Source organism: Eutrigla gurnardus, assembly GCF_963514095.1.
Source record: "Eutrigla gurnardus genome assembly, chromosome: 13".
Taxonomy (NCBI): Eukaryota; Metazoa; Chordata; class Actinopteri; order Perciformes; family Triglidae; genus Eutrigla; species Eutrigla gurnardus.
In genome coordinates, this window is record NC_139936.1 from 160,001 (window position 1) to 177,739 (window position 17,739).

The 17,739-nt window shown below is 41.4% G+C and overlaps 2 protein-coding genes and 1 long non-coding RNA gene across 3 annotated transcripts in view; 2 read left to right on the forward strand and 1 right to left on the reverse strand.

Moving 5' to 3' along the window:
- Positions 1–4,547, reverse strand: part of LOC311023198 (regulator of G-protein signaling 3-like) — a 32,778-nt gene extending 28,231 nt beyond the window's left edge. Inside the window, exons 1-10 of the mRNA XM_084024900.1 lie at positions 4,345–4,547; positions 3,230–3,391; positions 2,992–3,151; positions 2,072–2,267; positions 1,944–1,994; positions 1,354–1,400; positions 1,176–1,267; positions 891–944; positions 717–777; positions 254–365 (exon numbers count right to left, since the gene is read on the reverse strand). Of these exons, the coding sequence (XP_083881026.1) occupies positions 254–365; positions 717–777; positions 891–944; positions 1,176–1,267; positions 1,354–1,400; positions 1,944–1,994; positions 2,072–2,267; positions 2,992–3,151; positions 3,230–3,391; positions 4,345–4,373 (964 nt within the window). The 5' untranslated portion in view covers positions 4,374–4,547. The remainder of the gene's footprint in view (positions 1–253; positions 366–716; positions 778–890; positions 945–1,175; positions 1,268–1,353; positions 1,401–1,943; positions 1,995–2,071; positions 2,268–2,991; positions 3,152–3,229; positions 3,392–4,344) is intronic.
- Positions 4,548–7,160: 2,613 nt separating this feature from the next.
- On the forward strand, positions 7,161–7,954 carry LOC311022979. Its single transcript, XR_014598168.1, has 3 exons — positions 7,161–7,291; positions 7,631–7,704; positions 7,843–7,954. It is a non-coding gene; the product is annotated as an uncharacterized lncRNA (long non-coding RNA).
- An 839-nt stretch (positions 7,955–8,793) lies between these two features.
- Positions 8,794–16,706, forward strand: LOC311023088 (fibrinogen C domain-containing protein 1-like). The gene is made up of 8 exons (XM_084024755.1): positions 8,794–8,880; positions 13,069–13,181; positions 13,322–13,694; positions 14,376–14,508; positions 14,815–14,951; positions 15,352–15,448; positions 15,711–15,890; positions 15,985–16,706. The coding sequence occupies exons 1-8, from the start codon at positions 8,809–8,811 to the stop codon at positions 16,245–16,247; spliced, it is 1,368 nt and encodes a 455-aa protein (XP_083880881.1). The 5' UTR covers positions 8,794–8,808; the 3' UTR covers positions 16,248–16,706.
- Positions 16,707–17,739: the final 1,033 nt, after the last annotated feature.

Sequence of the window (17,739 nt, forward strand, 5' to 3'; positions counted from 1 at the left end):
CAGGGTTTAATAATCATGTGTGTAATTTTAGTAACATATTCATACCTTGTTTAGTAAATCAGATATCTTTTAGCGATAAACATTTCTATTTATTAAATATATATCAAATATATTTTCCATTAGTAACTAGAATATTCATGTTCGGACTGAAATCAGTAAACAGGAGTTAGACAGTGATCATAGATCCAGAGATCTAGGAGGTCACAATCTAAAAAATTATGCAGCTTTCAACCAACCAGACTCCTGAACTCACCTGTTGGAACATCCTCTGGGCTCCTCATTGGTTTGTTCCGTTGTGATGTCACTCTCAGGTGTTTGGTCCGACCAAACTCCTCCCCCAGCAGGTAGAACCAACCAGTAACAAGCTGCAGACACGGAGGGGCGTGGCCAAAAGGTAACAGGTAACTGAGGCCGCAAGAACAATATAATTATTAATCAATTCATCGATCAAAATCCATTCGATAAAAGAGAAATTACTCAGATTTAGTCCTTTATATTGATTATTGATTAATGGAATAATTGATTAATTTGTTAACTAATTAATCATGAACACTCTTTCATCAAGGGTTTCATAGGTGTTCAATACATTTAGATCAATGTTAACAGACTGAATACAGGTGACATCACTTCCTGTTTGACATATGAACATGATACAATAAGGAACTCCCTCCAACCAATCAATGTGATCAATTCACTGTTGATTGGTTTAAACTGACCGTAGAGGAGGAGAAAAGGGAACCTATCCCAAAGCTCATAGAGCCAATCAGCTGTCTGGACCTAAGGGACAGAGGGAGGAGCCAGACCACTCACAGTCAACTACAAATCCCACAAGGCTTAGTGACACAGACATTATATTATTATGCAAGTCTCAGAGTGATGTTATCACTGACCTGCTGAACACTGAAACCAACAACCTGTTACTGATGAGGTCATCACTGAGAGTCCTGAAACACACACACACACACACACACACACAGACACACACACACACACACACACACACACCTTCATGTTTTACCGTGTCCTCAAGTGTTTTAGGAATCTTTGTGAGTTTTAATAAACAACTATGTTGTCTTGTACGTGTGTGTGTGTGTGTGTGTGTGTGTGTGTGTGTGTGTGTGTGTGTGTGTGTGTGTGTGTGTGTGTGTGTGTGTGTGTGTGTGTCTCTTTCTCACAGTGTAAACTTGTGGTTGTATTCTGGGTTCTTGTGGTTCAGGACTGTGGAGGTTTTCATCCTGGTGGTCCTGAGGTCTGGGGTCACCTCCACCTACACCGACACACACCCACAGTATCTTACTTTATGATCTGACAGCTGATTGGTCGAGCTGCTGGATCACCTGAATGTTTCTTCACCTTCACATAGGAGTCACATGATGTCATCAGTCCTCTGGCTCTGTGGACTGAAAGACAAACACTGTCAGTGGACAATAAAGTTCTAAAAAATGGACAGCAAGGCCCCTGGGAGCTCCTCTGGGACCCCTGGAATATTCTCAAGGACCCAGAGATCTCCTCTGGGACCCTGGAATATTCTCAAGGACCCAGAGATCTCTTCTGGGACCCTTGAATATTCTCAAGGACCCAGAGATCTCCTCTGGGACCCTTGAATATTCTCAAGGACCCAGAGATCTCCTCTGGGACCCTGGACTATTCTCAAGGACCAAGAGATCTCCTCTGGGACCCTGGACTATTCTCAAGGACCAAGAGATCTCCTCTGGGACCCTGGACTATTCTCAAGGACCCAGAGATCTCCTCTGGGACCAGGACTAGACCTGAAAGACCCATAAAACCTCCTCCTGGAGCATTCAATCAACTCTGCCTCCACCTGCTGGCTGACTGATGGATCAGCAGTTTATGACCAGTCTGATGTGGAATGATTATTATTGATAAGTGATCAGACTCCTTTCAATGCAAGCTCTCCTCTGATTGGCTGCTGCATCACTTACTGTGAATGATGAGTTGTCCCGCCTCTGGAGTGATTGACAGCTGCAGCTGACCTATAGGCAGAGAGATTATTGATTGCTTCCATTGATCAGCCAACAGGTTCTATTATTGATTGGTTTATTAATCTGACCTCTGCCTCTGAACACAGACGGGTGGATCTTCCTTCTCCTCCTGGTCCTGGTCTCAGATCTGTACCTGATCTTGAGTGGCTCCTCCTCTGGACCCAGGACTCTCTTAGACCTCCTCCTGCTGATTCTGGTCTCTGAGGACTGATCTGAGACCAGGCCTGTAGTGCTAAGTGGGCGTTGTGTGGACCTGGAATTGGCCTAGACCAGAAAAGACAGAGAGACCAGTAGGAGGTTCAGGATCAGGATCAGAGAGAAACCCTGACCCCCGGCCCTTTGAAGGGGTAAGATTTTTGGACCTTCTAACTTGGTCTTGGAGTATTGGTGGTCTTCTCTGACAGACCCGGAACTTCTGTTTCTTTCAGACTACATCAGGTCTGATCTAGTTCCAGATCTGAACCATCGTAGTGTGACTGAAAGGAACTGTGAAGCTGGAGGAGGTGGAGGAGCTCCACCTGCAGGAGGAAGGAGCAGCAAGAGGCCACCGGGCAATAAGATGGACCCCCGAGTCCTCCAGAGCGTCGGCACCTTGAAAACACGCTGATGTGTTTGGACAGCAGGGGGCGCTCTGCTTTACAAGCCGGAGAAGGTCTCTATAAATACAACCACTGGAATGGTTTCTATATCTATAGATCTATAGATCTATAGATATATATAGTTTTAGTTTTATTTTAGATCCACTACTGACGGCTTGTTTGCAGTTTCATGCCCTTTTATGGGCATTGGCAGGGCGGTTACATACCGTATGCTAATTAGGAAGAACTGGTGCGTGACCGGTTTGGCCTCACACACACACACTCACACACACACACACACACTCACACACACACTCACACACACACTCACACACACACACACACACACACACACACACACACACACACACACACACACACACACACTTTTCAGAATTAACTGAACTGACCCCAGAGCTGGACTCGGATTTAATCTGGTCCATCTGGGTCTCAATAGATCCTGGAGTCTGGACTGAAGTCAGGATCCTGGTCTTCCTGATGAGGGCCACTTTGACCTCGGGTCTGCACAACTGGAATCCAGATGTGGTTCTGCTTCCAGACTGTGAAAACCTGCAAGGACATGTGTGAATGTCTGAGCCTGACGTTACTGATCAGCAATTAGAATGTGATCAGCAACACTGTTCTCACGGTCTGGGTTCTGTCTTCACGGTCTGGGTTCTCACAGCCCTCTGCAGGTCTTCAGCTGAAGGTGTGTTCTCCTTACAGAGGACTCCTGACCTCCTCCTCTTACAGGCTGGAGGCTGACACTGGGCCTCCTGGTGCAGCTGGAGGGCAGCTCCACCACAGGGCCTATCAGAAGACACCAGCTGTTAGGATCAGGGGACCGGCAGCTGACTCCAGATCAGCTGGAACACGTGTGTTAAAGTGGTGGGAGAAGTGTGGAGACTTTATTCAACTGTGTTGAACCAATGACACAGGAAGAGTCGGGTCACATGACCTGCTGCTGTACAGACTGGTAGATTTGAACATTTGACTCCAGTTGTGTCATTTAACTAACATTCAATAGCAATGGCAGGTTTTAACCAGTAGAGGTCAGCCATATATTTATTTATACATACATATATGTATATATAAATATATATAAATATAGATAGATAGATAGATAGATAGATAGATAGATAGATAGATAGATAGATAGATAGATAGATAGATAGATAGATAGATAGATAGATACTTTATTGATCCCGAAGGAAATTCAATATATATATATATATATACATACATTTATTTATAACAACATGTTCACACAAGAGTTCAGACCAGAATCCGTCAACCTGTTTATAGTTTCTCCAAAGCTTCATCAGGCTGATTGGAGATAATGAGCTTTAGGGATTAACACACATCAGATCAGATCACATCACTCCTTCCTCCTCTTCCCCCTACTCCTTCTTCCTCCTCCCTCCTCCTTCTCCCTCCTCCTCCTCCTTCCTTCTTTCTGCTCCTTCCCCTCCTCCTTCTTCCTCCTCCTCCTCCTCCTCCTCCTCCTCCCTCCCTCCCCCTTCCCCCTCCTCTGAAAACTGCATAATCACAGAAAGTTAAACAGCAAAAAACATCTAAACCCAGAGAAACATCCATGTATCTGCTTTATTAAATGTATTAAACACATTTCACATTATTAGCTTTAAATGTGAGAGTTTTTCACAATAAAGTGTCAGCTCTGAACTTGAAATTAAGTTTTTAACCTTTGAAACACATCAACTCTCATTCTATTCACATGGTTCAAATTCAGTTTTCAGTCTCACCTTTTTCTGTTGCAGAGAGACGGGTCCATCGAGATCTGAGCTCACCAACCAGCAGTCCAAATATCTATCTATCTATCTATCTATCTATCTATCTATCTATCTATCTATCTATCTATCTATCTATCTATCTATCTATCTATCTATCTATCTATCTATCTATCTATCTATCTATCTATCTATATAACTAAGTAACTAACTAACGAACCAACTTACTAACCAGCAGTCTAACGAACTAACGTCCAACTGTTCTTCTCTTTTCTCGTTCTGCTGTTTGTTACCAAACTTTTCCCTCTGAAAGAAACAAATTCAAACCAGAAGCAGATTTTTCAGATTGTCAAATTAAAACAAATCAACACGGTCATTTCCTGTCTGTACCTTCAATATAAAAGCGTATTTTGATTCGCTTAAACAGCTTTTTATTTTGTCTAAAACAACCCTGCTTTTGATTAAATCACATGATCTTCTTCAGCAGAAGACGTGAAGATGAAAACGTCTGTTGGTTGAGAAGAGAACATGAAACCTGTTTTTAGAATTAAAACAAAGTTATGAAATAAAATGATCAGAACAAATACATAAAGATAAACACAAAGATCAATAATGACGTCAACATTCTTCTTATCAATAACTGATCAGATAATAAAAACCTTAACACCAGGCTTTTAATGTGAAAAACACTCCTCGGTTTCCTGTGGTGTTCCTGCTGGTCTGGAGGGTCCACATGTGTTTGTCATCAGGCTTGCTGGGAGATGAAAGTGGACGAGGTCACGTGACCGTAGCAGGAGGCGGAGACTAAAGCTGTGATCCTGTGGTACAGGTTCCAGCATGAAGTCATAGAAATAGTTACTTCCTGTTTGATGCGATCTGTAGTCAATCTGTAGTTTGCCACCATGTGCAGATTTATAAAGAAGAAAGAACAAAAAAACATGTTCGGATTTATTTGTATTTGTTTATAAACAAATGGGTTATTATTATTATTATTATGCGTTTGTCAACACATTAAAACTTTATTACACAACATGACACTTTTGACAACAAAAATTGTGTAGGAAATCACACAGGAAATCTTCATTTCGAGGTTGTTGTTTCCATGGCAACAAACCAAACCACTCAGAAAACTGAAGATTTAGGTGAAGAAGAAAATACTTGTTCTTCTCTTTAACTTGTTGTTGTTTGTTTACTGAATGATGACCAGAGTTACTGCAGTAAAAGTACTGATACCGAACTGTAAAGGTACTCTGTTATAGTAAAAGTACTAATACCACACTGTAAATATACTCTGGTAGAGTCAAAGTACTAATACCACACGTAAATATACTCTGGTACAGAAAAAAAGTAATACCACACTGTAAATATACTCTGGTACAGTAAAAGTACTAATACCACACGTAAATATACTCTGGTACAGTAAAAGTAATACCACACTGTAAATATACTCTGGTACAGTAAAAGTAATACCACACTGTAAATATACGCTGGTACAGTAAAAGTAATACCACACTGTAAATATACTCTGGTACAGTAAAAGTAATACCACACTGTAAATATACGCTGGTACAGTAAAAGTACTAATACCACACTGTAAATATACTCTGGTACAGTAAAAGTAATACCACACTGTAAATATACTCTGGTACAGTAAAAGCACAAATGCCACTCTGTAAAGGTACTTTAAAGTTCATTCTCATTATTAATGTTATTTCTGATACTGTTTATAGGCTAATTAACATTATATATATATATAATTAACATTAACATTTAACAGTATTACTGATACATAAATATTATTATCAGTATTACTGAGACATTAACATTATTAACATCATTAGGCTACTGATATATTAACAATATTAACATTATTACTGAGACATTAACATTATAAACATCATTACTGAGACATTAACATTATAAACATTATTACTGAGACATTAACATTATAAACATTATTACTGAGACATTAACATTATAAACATTATTACTGAGACATTAACATTATAAACATCATTACTGATACATTAACATTATAAACATCATTACTGAGACATTAACATTATAAACATCATTACTGATACATTAACATTATAAAAATTATTACTGAGACATTAACATTATAAACATCATTACTGAGACATTAACATTATAAACATTATTACTGATACATTAACATTATAAACATTATTACTGATACATTAACATTATAAACATCATTACTGAGACATTAACATTATAAACATTATTACTGAGACATTAACATTATAAACATTATTACTGAGACATTAACATTATAAAAATTATTACTGAGACATTAACATTATAAACATCATTACTGATACATTAACATTATAAACATCATTACTGAGACATTAACATTATAAACATTATTACTGATACATTAACATTAACAGTATTACTGATACATTAACATTATTAACATTATTACTGAGACATTAACATTATAAACATTATTACTGATACATTAACATTAACAGTATTACTGATACATTAACATTATTAACATTATTACTGATTATTAATACACCTGGAACAAGAAAATGGTTTTACAGGGAAAATGACTTCAACCATCAAAATAACACTAATTGATTCAGGAACTACTTTATTTATTATCAAATTGATGAAGGGTTGGTCATGTAAATGTGATAGTTCATGTTAACAAAACAACTTGTGATGTTTGTGTAAAGTAACTGTGTTACTGTTGACCTGCTGAGTGTTCAGGTGACAGACTGAAGTCAATCTGCACTAAACTGATCAGATTATCACAGCATCACGCCTTCCTCCCTCTCTCCTCTCCCTCAGGGTGAGTTGGTGTCTCTTGCCCCGCTGCACAGCAGATGGTTCCTGTTTCCATGACGATCTGAACACTTGATGCATTTTAAACCGAAGAAATATAGCTTTATTTCTGTATCATCTTCTGGACCCTGGAAACAACAAGGTAACACTATTTATTATTACATCAGTGATCAATTAATGATAGTTGTTGAATGTATGTGTTTCATCTGAACCAGAAACTACATTTAATATTTAAAGTACTTGCAAGTTTCCAACTTTAACTTTATGAACCAAACACTCACCACAAACTGTTGAATTTACTCCCATCATCTGTTAAAACAATCAGTATTTTGTATTTCATTCGTAGCTGAAACCCCGCGACCCTGAATACAGGATAAGCGGTAGACAATGGATGGATGGATGGATGGATGGATGGATTTGTAGCTGAAGTCATTTCATTTACAATATCATTTTGAGCTGCATTTTGTTTATAATTTTACAGGCATTATTATAATGACGGAAAAACTGTGAAGACACAAAGTTGCAAGGGGATAAACTGATCAGGTTTTAATTAAGGTAATTTAACACTTACTCTTACTCAGTGTATTGCATTATAGTAATTCAATAATTAATTGATATATATTTATTGATCTCATCAATGGCAAGTTTGTACCAACAAGTGTTTAGTAACAAGTATTTATTTGTAAATCAAAGGCTGCAGGGTCTGCAGGAAGGCCCTAGAGGCAATAAACACCTCTACCTACAAGTCTTTATCTTCAAACGCTCCTAGAGTTCCTGCAGAAGGTTGTAGCGGTCCCTAAGAAGGTTAAGGGTTTCTGAAGAAGGTTGTAGAGTTCATGCAGAAGGTTGTAGCTGTCCCTAAGAAGGTTAAGGGTTTCTGAAGAAGGTTGTAGAGTTCATGCAGAAGGTTGTAGCGGTCCCTAAGAAGGTTAAGGGTTTCTGAAGAAGGTTGTAGAGTTCCTGCAGAAGGTTGGAGCGGTCCCTAAGAAGGTTAAGGGTTTCTGAAGAAGGTTGTAGAGTTCCTGCAGAAGGTTGGAGCGGTCCCTAAGAAGGTTAAGGGTTTCTGAAGAAGGTTGTAGAGTTCATGCAGAAGGTTGTAGCTGTCCCTAAGAAGGTTAAGGGTTTCTGAAGAAGGTTGTAGAGTTCATGCAGAAGGTTGTAGCGGTCCCTAAGAAGGTTAAGGGTTTCTGAAGAAGGTTGTAGAGTTCCTGCAGAAGGTTGGAGCGGTCCCTAAGAAGGTTAAGGGTTTCTGAAGAAGGTTGTAGAGTTCCTGCAGAAGGTTGGAGCGGTCCCTAAGAAGGTTAAGGGTTTCTGAAGAAGGTTGTAGAGTTCATGCAGAAGGTTGTAGCTGTCCTGAAGAAGGTTCTTTAGTTTCTGAGGTACCCAAAGTCCTAAAGAAGGCACTAGGGTTGGGTTGGCTCTTAAAGTCTCTCGGGAACTTCTGGAGACCCTTGTTACGTTTCTGGACTAGGATTTATATTATAGATTAAGGATTTTCTGGAGAGAATTCATAGTTTAGGGAGATTTAAAATATCCTTGTTGACCTCTAGAACCTTCCTTAACATGTTACAACTGAACCTCCCACAAGTCTTTGCATCCGCAGCCTCCTGGGACTCCTGAAGGGGGACACACCTTAATCAGGTGTGTTTGTGTTTCAGAATGATGCTTAATGACAGGTGGACAATCATGAACAACAGCAGCTCAGAACTGGACAGCAAACGACCAAACAAGGTAAAATCAAGTAACTTAGACCACCAGCCTCCTCAGGTAACTTAGACCACCATCCTCCTCAGGTAACTTAGACCACCATCCTCCTCAGGTAACTTAGACCACCATCCTCCTCAGGTAACTTAGACCACCATCCTCCTCAAGTAACTTAGACCACCATCCTCCTCAGGTAACTTAGACCACCATCCTCCTCAGGTAACTTAGACCACCATCCTCCTCAGGTAACTTAGACCACCATCCTCCTCAGGTAACTTAGACCACCATCCTCCTCAGGTAACTTAGACCACCATCCTCCTCAAGTAACTTAGACCACCATCCTCCTCAGGTAACTTAGACCACCATCCTCCTCGGGTAACTTAGACCACCATCCTCCTCAGGTAACTTAGACCACCATCCTCCTCAAGTAACTTAGACCACCATCCTCCTCAGGTAACTTAGACCACCATCCTCCTCAGGTAACTTAGACCACCATCCTCCTCAGGTAACTTAGACCACCATCCTCCTCAAGTAACTTAGACCACCATCCTCCTCAGGTAACTTAGACCACCATCCTCCTCAGGTAACTTAGACCACCATATTCCTCAGGTAGCCTAGACCCACAATCACCTTAAGTAGCAGGACAGTGACAGAGAGACAGGACAATAAGAGACAGACAGGACAGAAGGAGACCAGCAGAGGGAGAGGTAAATCCTGTTTATTTGGAGTCTCTAATCTGCAGCAGCTGTCGCCTTCACTGAGGATCCACAGATTAAACACACAGAGCCACAATTTACGCTGAAGGGGACATAACACCACATATAACACCACCCATCACACCACATATAACACCACCCATAACACCACCCATAACTCCACATATAACACCACCCATAACACCACATACTGTATAACACCACCCATAACTCCACATATAACACCACATATAACACCACCCATAACACCACATACTGTATAACACCACCCATAACTCCACATATAACACCACATATAACACCACCCATAACTCCACATATAACACCACCCATAACACCACATATAACACCACCCATCACACCACATATAACACCACCCATCACATCACATATAACACCACCCATCACACCACATATAACACCACCCATCACACCACATATAACACCACCCATCACATCACATATAACACCACCCATCACACCACATATAACACCACCCATAACACCACATATAACACCACCCATCACACCACATATAACACCACCCATCACATCACATATAACACCACCCATCACACCACATATAACACCACCCATCACACCACATATAACACCACCCATCACATCACATATAACACCACCCATCACACCACATATAACACCACCCATCACACCACATATAACACCACCCATAACTCCACATATAACACCACCCATCACACCACATATAACACCACCCATCACATCACATATAACACCACCCATCACACCACATATAACACCACCCATCACACCACATATAACACCACCCATCACATCACATATAACACCACCCATCACACCACATATAACACCACCCATAACACCACATATAACACCACCCATCACACCACATATAACACCACCCATCACATCACATATAACACCACCCATCACACCACATGTAACACCACCCATCACACCACATATAACACCACCCATCACATCACATATAACACCACCCATCACACCACATATAACACCACCCATCACATCACATATAACACCACCCATAACTCCACATATAACACCACCCATCACACCACATATAACACCACCCATCACACCACATATAACACCACCCATAACACCACCCATAACTCCACATATAACACCACCCATCACATCACATATAACACCACCCATCACACCACATATAACACCACCCATCACACCACATATAACACCACCCATCACATCACATATAACACCACCCATCACACCACATATAACACCACCCATCACATCACATATAACACCACCCATCACACCACATATAACACCACCCATCACACCACATATAACACCACCCATCACATCACATATAACACCACCCATCACACCACATATAACACCACCCATCACACCACATATAACACCACCCATAACACCACCCATAACTCCACATATAACACCACCCATAACTCCACATATAACACCACCCATCACACCACATATAACACCACCCATCACACCACATATAACACCACCCATAACTCCACATATAACACCACCCATCACACCACATATAACACCACCCATAACACCACCCATAACTCCACATATAACACCACCCATCACACCACATATAACACCACCCATAACACCACATATAACACCACCCATCACACCACATATAACACCACCCATCACATCACATATAACACCACCCATCACACCACATATAACACCACCCATCACACCACATATAACACCACCCATCACATCACATATAACACCACCCATCACACCACATATAACACCACCCATCACACCACATATAACACCACCCATAACTCCACATATAACACCACCCATCACACCACATATAACACCACCCATCACATCACATATAACACCACCCATCACACCACATATAACACCACCCATCACACCACATATAACACCACCCATCACATCACATATAACACCACCCATCACACCACATATAACACCACCCATAACACCACATATAACACCACCCATCACACCACATATAACACCACCCATCACATCACATATAACACCACCCATCACACCACATATAACACCACCCATCACACCACATATAACACCACCCATCACATCACATATAACACCACCCATCACACCACATATAACACCACCCATCACATCACATATAACACCACCCATAACTCCACATATAACACCACCCATCACACCACATATAACACCACCCATAACTCCACATATAACACCACCCATCACACCACATATAACACCACCCATAACACCACCCATAACTCCACATATAACACCACCCATCACACCATCTATAACACCATGAAAACTTATGACTAGTAACAAGTGGATTGAAGATATCTGAAATGGGAGTTTTTCCTATAAGAATTAAATTGCAGATATCCAGAATGTTCATTCTAGATATCCAGAATGTAATTGTGGATATCTGAAATTGAAAGCCCAATACACATGAATGGCAAAAGTGACGTCATTTGTCCTAGGAAGAATGCCATTGTGGATATCTGAAATGTTCTTTTTGACTAGGAAGAATTGAATTACAGATATCTGCAATACATATCCAGTCTAGCTATTAAATGATAAAACGGCCACTTATACTTTTTAAGGATTTTTAGATATCTTAAATTTAGTTTTGACTAGTACAATCAAAGTTGTAGATATCTTAAAATATAATTTTTACTAGTAAGAATATATTGTGGATATCTTTAATTGCCATTTCTCCTAGTTTTGACTAGGAGAAATGCTATTATGGATATCTAAAATATAATTACAGATAGGAGTGTGGTTCGATTAAATGTTAAAACGGCTTGCCAGAAGCTTTACTTCTTGTCCTCTCATGACTGAGTACAGGTACAAGTTGGTATTACATGTCTAGCTGCTAACATACTAATGTCAGTAGATAAACACTGTAACACTTCACGTCCTGTTTGAACTAAAACTATGAACACATTGAACATGTTGCTCCTTTAGAACACGTCTGGACCCGTCTGGACCCGTCTGGACCTCTATGCATGCTGGGAAGTGATTCTAACATGCTAACAGTGTTTTTGAATGAACTTCAGCTTCAACTTCAAGATCTAATTATTTACATTTAGGGCAAAGCGACTTACAATAATGCGGGCTGCAACAGGGAGCCAGTGGAGGTCACGGTGGTCACAGAGGAGAATTTGGGTAGATTGAAGATGAGGCGTGCTGCAGGAGAGAGTTAGTCAAGGCGGGAGATGACCAGTGCTTGGACCAGGAGTTGCGTTGCATCCTTTGTGAGGAAAGTCCAGATCCTGCGGATATTGTAGAGGGCAAATCTGCAGGATCGGGCCACAGCAGTGATGTTGGGGGTGCAGTAATTATCAGCTGATCTGTGTGTGTGTGTGTGTGTGTGTGTGTGTGTGTGTGTGTGTGTGTGTGTGTGTGTGTGTGTGTGTGTGTGTGTGTGTGTGTGTGCGTGTGTGTGTGTGTTCAGAGATGCTGCAGCTTTCTGTTCTGGTCCGTCGTCTCGTTGGTCGTTATAGCAGCCGTCGTCACAGCAACAGTCATCATCCTGTACCTGAACCAGTATACCCTGCCATTCATCAGGTAAAAACACCTGTCTGTCTGTCTGTCTGTCTGTCTGTCTGATTATCTATCGGACCAATCTGTCAGTCTATCTATCTGACTTACCTGTCTGTCTCTATGTCTGACTATCTATCCATCTGTTCCTGTTGTCATGATAACAGGGGCAGAGTCTCCTCCTCCACCTCCTCACCTGTGATCTCGACCAATCTCAAAGAGTCTGGCACCCTGGTGTCTGTCTCCAGTGTCACGGATGGAGAGCCAATCAGCATCTTTCTGGACCCAAACTGTCCGGACTACAGCGATAAGTTCTTGCGGTGGGAGGCGCTGCAGACCTCTCTGCTGCAGGCACTGTCCAATCACAACACAGAGGACTGGCAGGTCCCTGGACTGGACCACAAGCTGACTGAGGAGCTGAAGGTGTTATCAGGCCACACCCACAATCTGAGGCTGGAAGCTGATTCACTGAAAAGAGGTCAAGGTGTTCTGGAGCAGCGACTGGACAGGATCCAGAGTGAGCAGAGCCACGTCTTAAAGGTGATGATGAAATAAAAAGAAATAAGATAACATACAAAGTGACCGAACCCACAGAGAACAACAGAAAATACTTTTCTTAATGTCAAGTTAGTTAGTTAAGTTAAGCATGGGTGGGATGTGGACGAGGACTAGGGATATTGTCGAGCTGTGGAACAAACTATTTGAGGAGCTCCTTAACCCGGCCAACATGTCCTCCACGGAAGAGACAGAGTTTGAAGACTCTGGGGGAGACCTATCCATATCCTTGTGGGTCAGAGTTAATTTAGCAGCCCATGTTCTGAACCTCACCTGTGGTCATGAGCTTTAGGTAGAGACCCAGACAAAGAGATTGTGGATACAAATAGTTGAAGTGAGTTTCTCTCGTATCTGAGAGATGCTGATCCTTCAGGGCAAAACGGGACAGGTGGTTTGAGCATCTCATCAGGATTCTCCTGGGCACCTTCCTTTAGAGGTTTTCTAGGTAGGTCCAAACAGAAAGTGGCCCTGGGGTAGACAAAGAGCACACTTGAGGGATTAGATATCTCATCTAGACTGGGAACGCCTGAGGGTCCCCCAAGAGGAGCTGGAAAGAGGACTGTCAGGAATCCCCGTCCTAAGCCTGCTGCTCCCGCGACCCGGCCCTGGATGATTTGAGGAAAATTGATGGATGGACACTAAAATGTCCCTCTTTTACCTGTCCAGGTGTTGTCTGACGGTCAGTCAGGAGTGCTGAAGCTGGTTGCAGATTTGAGTGATTCTCTGCTCAGCCTGCAGAGGGAGACAGAGAGTCTGAGAAGACTTAACAGTGAGCTGAAAAAAGACAATAACCACCAAGGTAATACACATTAAAACACATTAATGCACATGATTACAGAATAATACACATTAATACATTACATATATTAAGGTCTTTCATATTAATACACATGTATATGCAACATATAATTAGACCTTTGTATACATTGAAACACAGTAGTTGTACACTGTGGATGAGCAGTTTTCATGCAGACTCCCTATGCTTCAACCACATCTTGTCTTTTTGTTTCCATGAAGTAAAAATAAAAATAAGTTTTGGACTCTCTGTCTGTCCACCTGTCTCTCTGTCTCTCTGTCTGTCTCTTTGTCCCTCTGTGTCTCTCAGCTGTCAGACCAAGAGACTGCAGTGATGTCCTGGCATCTGGTGTTTCTCAGTCTGGAGTTTATTCTGTGTTTCCAACCCACCAACCGGACGGCTTCATGGTTTACTGTGACATGAGGACAGACGGAGGAGGCTGGACAGTGAGTCCACACACATGGACAGGTTGGACAGGTTGGATAGGATCAAGCACACCTATTGACCAAGCAAAGCTCTGGTATCGTTAAATAATATTAGACAATGATGAATCAGTTAATCACATATTCAGACTAAAAGAAACACAGTTTAACCTGATGAAGACATGAAGGACAGCTGGTAATAAATCAGGAGACATGGACCTCCATTTATATGTCTCTGAGACCGTTCACTCACATTCACACACTCTCTGATCTAGATCACCACAGATCTGACTGTAGTCACATATATGTGTTATTGTATTAGATTAATGTGATGATTAATACAATAAACAACAGGATGTTTCAATAATAAACAGAGGAGTTGGTCAATTTCTTCAATCAATGTTGTTAACTTGTTTGTGTGCAGGTGATCCAGAGGAGGGAGGACGGGTCAGTGAACTTCTTCAGAGACTGGGGGGCGTACCGCGATGGATTTGGAAGAACTACAGGAGAGCATTGGCTAGGTGTGTAACACACACACACACACACACACACACACACACACACACACACATGGAGGACTCCATGCGTCCTGTCGGGGTCCGCCCGACATGGATCTGTCTGGTAAAACACCAAATGGACAGAGAACTAGAGAAGTTCTGCTGTGAACAGGACGTAATGATTCAAGAGACACAGGACCTTTGAAGTGACACAACTGTCTCCCTGTCTGTCTCCCTGTCTGTCTCCCTGTCTGTCTCCCTGTCTGTCTCCCTGTCTGTCTCTCAGGTCTCCAGAGGATGTACTCTCTCACCAGATCAGGTGGGTATGAGTTAAGGATCGACATGGCAGACTTTGATAACGCCACAGCGTTTGCTTGTTATGGTGATTTTTCTGTTGGTCGAGACTCTGTGAATCCTGAGGAGGACGGATACCCGCTGACTGTGGACCAGTACTCAGGGACCGCAGGTTAGAATTGAGTATCTGTCTAGAATACTCATACTGTACGTTGTAGTAATCTACTGCTCCATACAGTACTACCATGTATTGTTCTGTCCTCCAGGTGACTCTCTCCTGAAGCACTCTGGGATGCAGTTCACTACCAAAGACCGGGACCAGGACCAGTCAGAGAACAACTGTGCGGCATACTACCAGGGGGCGTGGTGGTACCGTAACTGCCACACCTCCAACCTGAACGGGCAGTACCTCAGAGGAGGCCACGCCTCCTACGCTGACGGTGTGGAGTGGTCCAGCTGGACGGGCTGGCAGTACTCGCTCAGGTTCACCGAGATGAAGATACGACCGAAAACTAGACCAGACTCCTGATCATTTGGTGATCTGACCTCTGACCCTAAAACCTGACCTCTGACCCTTAAACCTTAGCTCTGGTGCAGCCTTCTGGGCTGGCAGTATTGGCTCAGGTTCAATGAGATGAAGATACGACCTAATACTTCATCAGACTCCTGATCATTTGGTCTTAAACCTGACCCCTGACCCTGGTTTCTAACATCTGAGTCCAAATCTGACCACTGATCCTTAAACCTGACCCCTGACCCGTAAACCCGAGTACAGATCTGACCCTTTGACCCTTAACCCTGGCCACTGAGTCCAAACCCGACCCTTAAACCTCAACTCTGACCGTTATCCTAACTCCTGATTCTCTGAGCCTGAACTTTGACCCCTGACACATTCTCAGCAGCATCTTCAGCAGAAAGCAAAATTGTGTTTATGTGTTTTATGAACTGAGATAAATAGTTCTTATATCTGAAATAAATCAATGATTTCACATCTTATGGTTCATTAAAGAGAACTTTACGCCTTTCTGTTATTGTAACTGGTAACTGTCCAATCACAGATGAGCTGAGTAATCAGCTGAAACACAAAGGATAAAGTAAATGAATCTGTAGAGGAGCAGACTAAGCTATTATGCAATCAATGAATACAAGTGTTTTACTTGTGTTTTAGAATCTAACACTCGTTTGACATTTCTATGTCTGGAAGATGTAATATGTATGTATGTGCATGTATGTGTATATACATATGTGTGTGTGTATATATGTATATGTGTATGTAGATGTATGTATATGTATGTATGTATGAGTGTATATTTATGTATATATATATATATATATATATATATATATATATATATATATATATATATATATATATATATATATATTTTCTTCTGACATTCCGGGGTGGCAAGGGGAAAGGGTTGAGAGTGGTATGTGTGCGTGTGTGGTTTTTTTTTTTTCCCTCAACACTCTGATTTCATCATGCTAAGGCTTAGAGGGTGGGGACAGATTGGGTGGGTTGGAGGGACTGCGGGGAGGAGAGGGGGAGCAGGCATCGGAACAAGCAATATTTCACTTTGCCGTTATCACTGCTAAGGATGCTCTTTTAATTTTGCTTTCACTTTGTTTCTTTTTGACTGTAAATATGCTTCCCCCTCCAAGATGTGCAATTAATGATTGAATAAATAAATAAAAAAAATTTATCACAAAAAAAAAAAAGTGTTTTACTTTTATGAACAGAATTACATTATATTGTAAATGTGTGGAACTTTCATGTTTCCGTGGTTGTTAAACATCACATGATAATGTTGAACTTATATTATTAAATATCGAATATATAACTGATTAAAGAAGACAGAGGATGATGAGTTAAAACAGTTAACAGGTTGTTGTTTTTTTCAAACTTAATTTCAAATCTATTTCTGTACATTTCAATTTGAAATACACATCTTTTTACAAAAACTCATTTGAGGAAAAAACATTTGCTTGCATTTGAAACAGTATAAGCTTAAGTTACAACA

Bases quoted from the DNA above. Each gene is read 5' to 3' on its own strand.
- LOC311023088 (XM_084024755.1), top strand. From the start codon at position 8,809: ATGATGCTTAATGACAGGTGGACAATCATGAACAACAGCAGCTCAGAA. The intron at 8,881-13,068 runs GTAAAATCAAGT...GTGTGTGTTCAG, and splicing joins ACAGCAAACGACCAAACAAG to AGATGCTGCAGCTTTCTGTT. The intron at 15,891-15,984 runs GTTAGAATTGAG...TCTGTCCTCCAG, and splicing joins CCAGTACTCAGGGACCGCAG to GTGACTCTCTCCTGAAGCAC.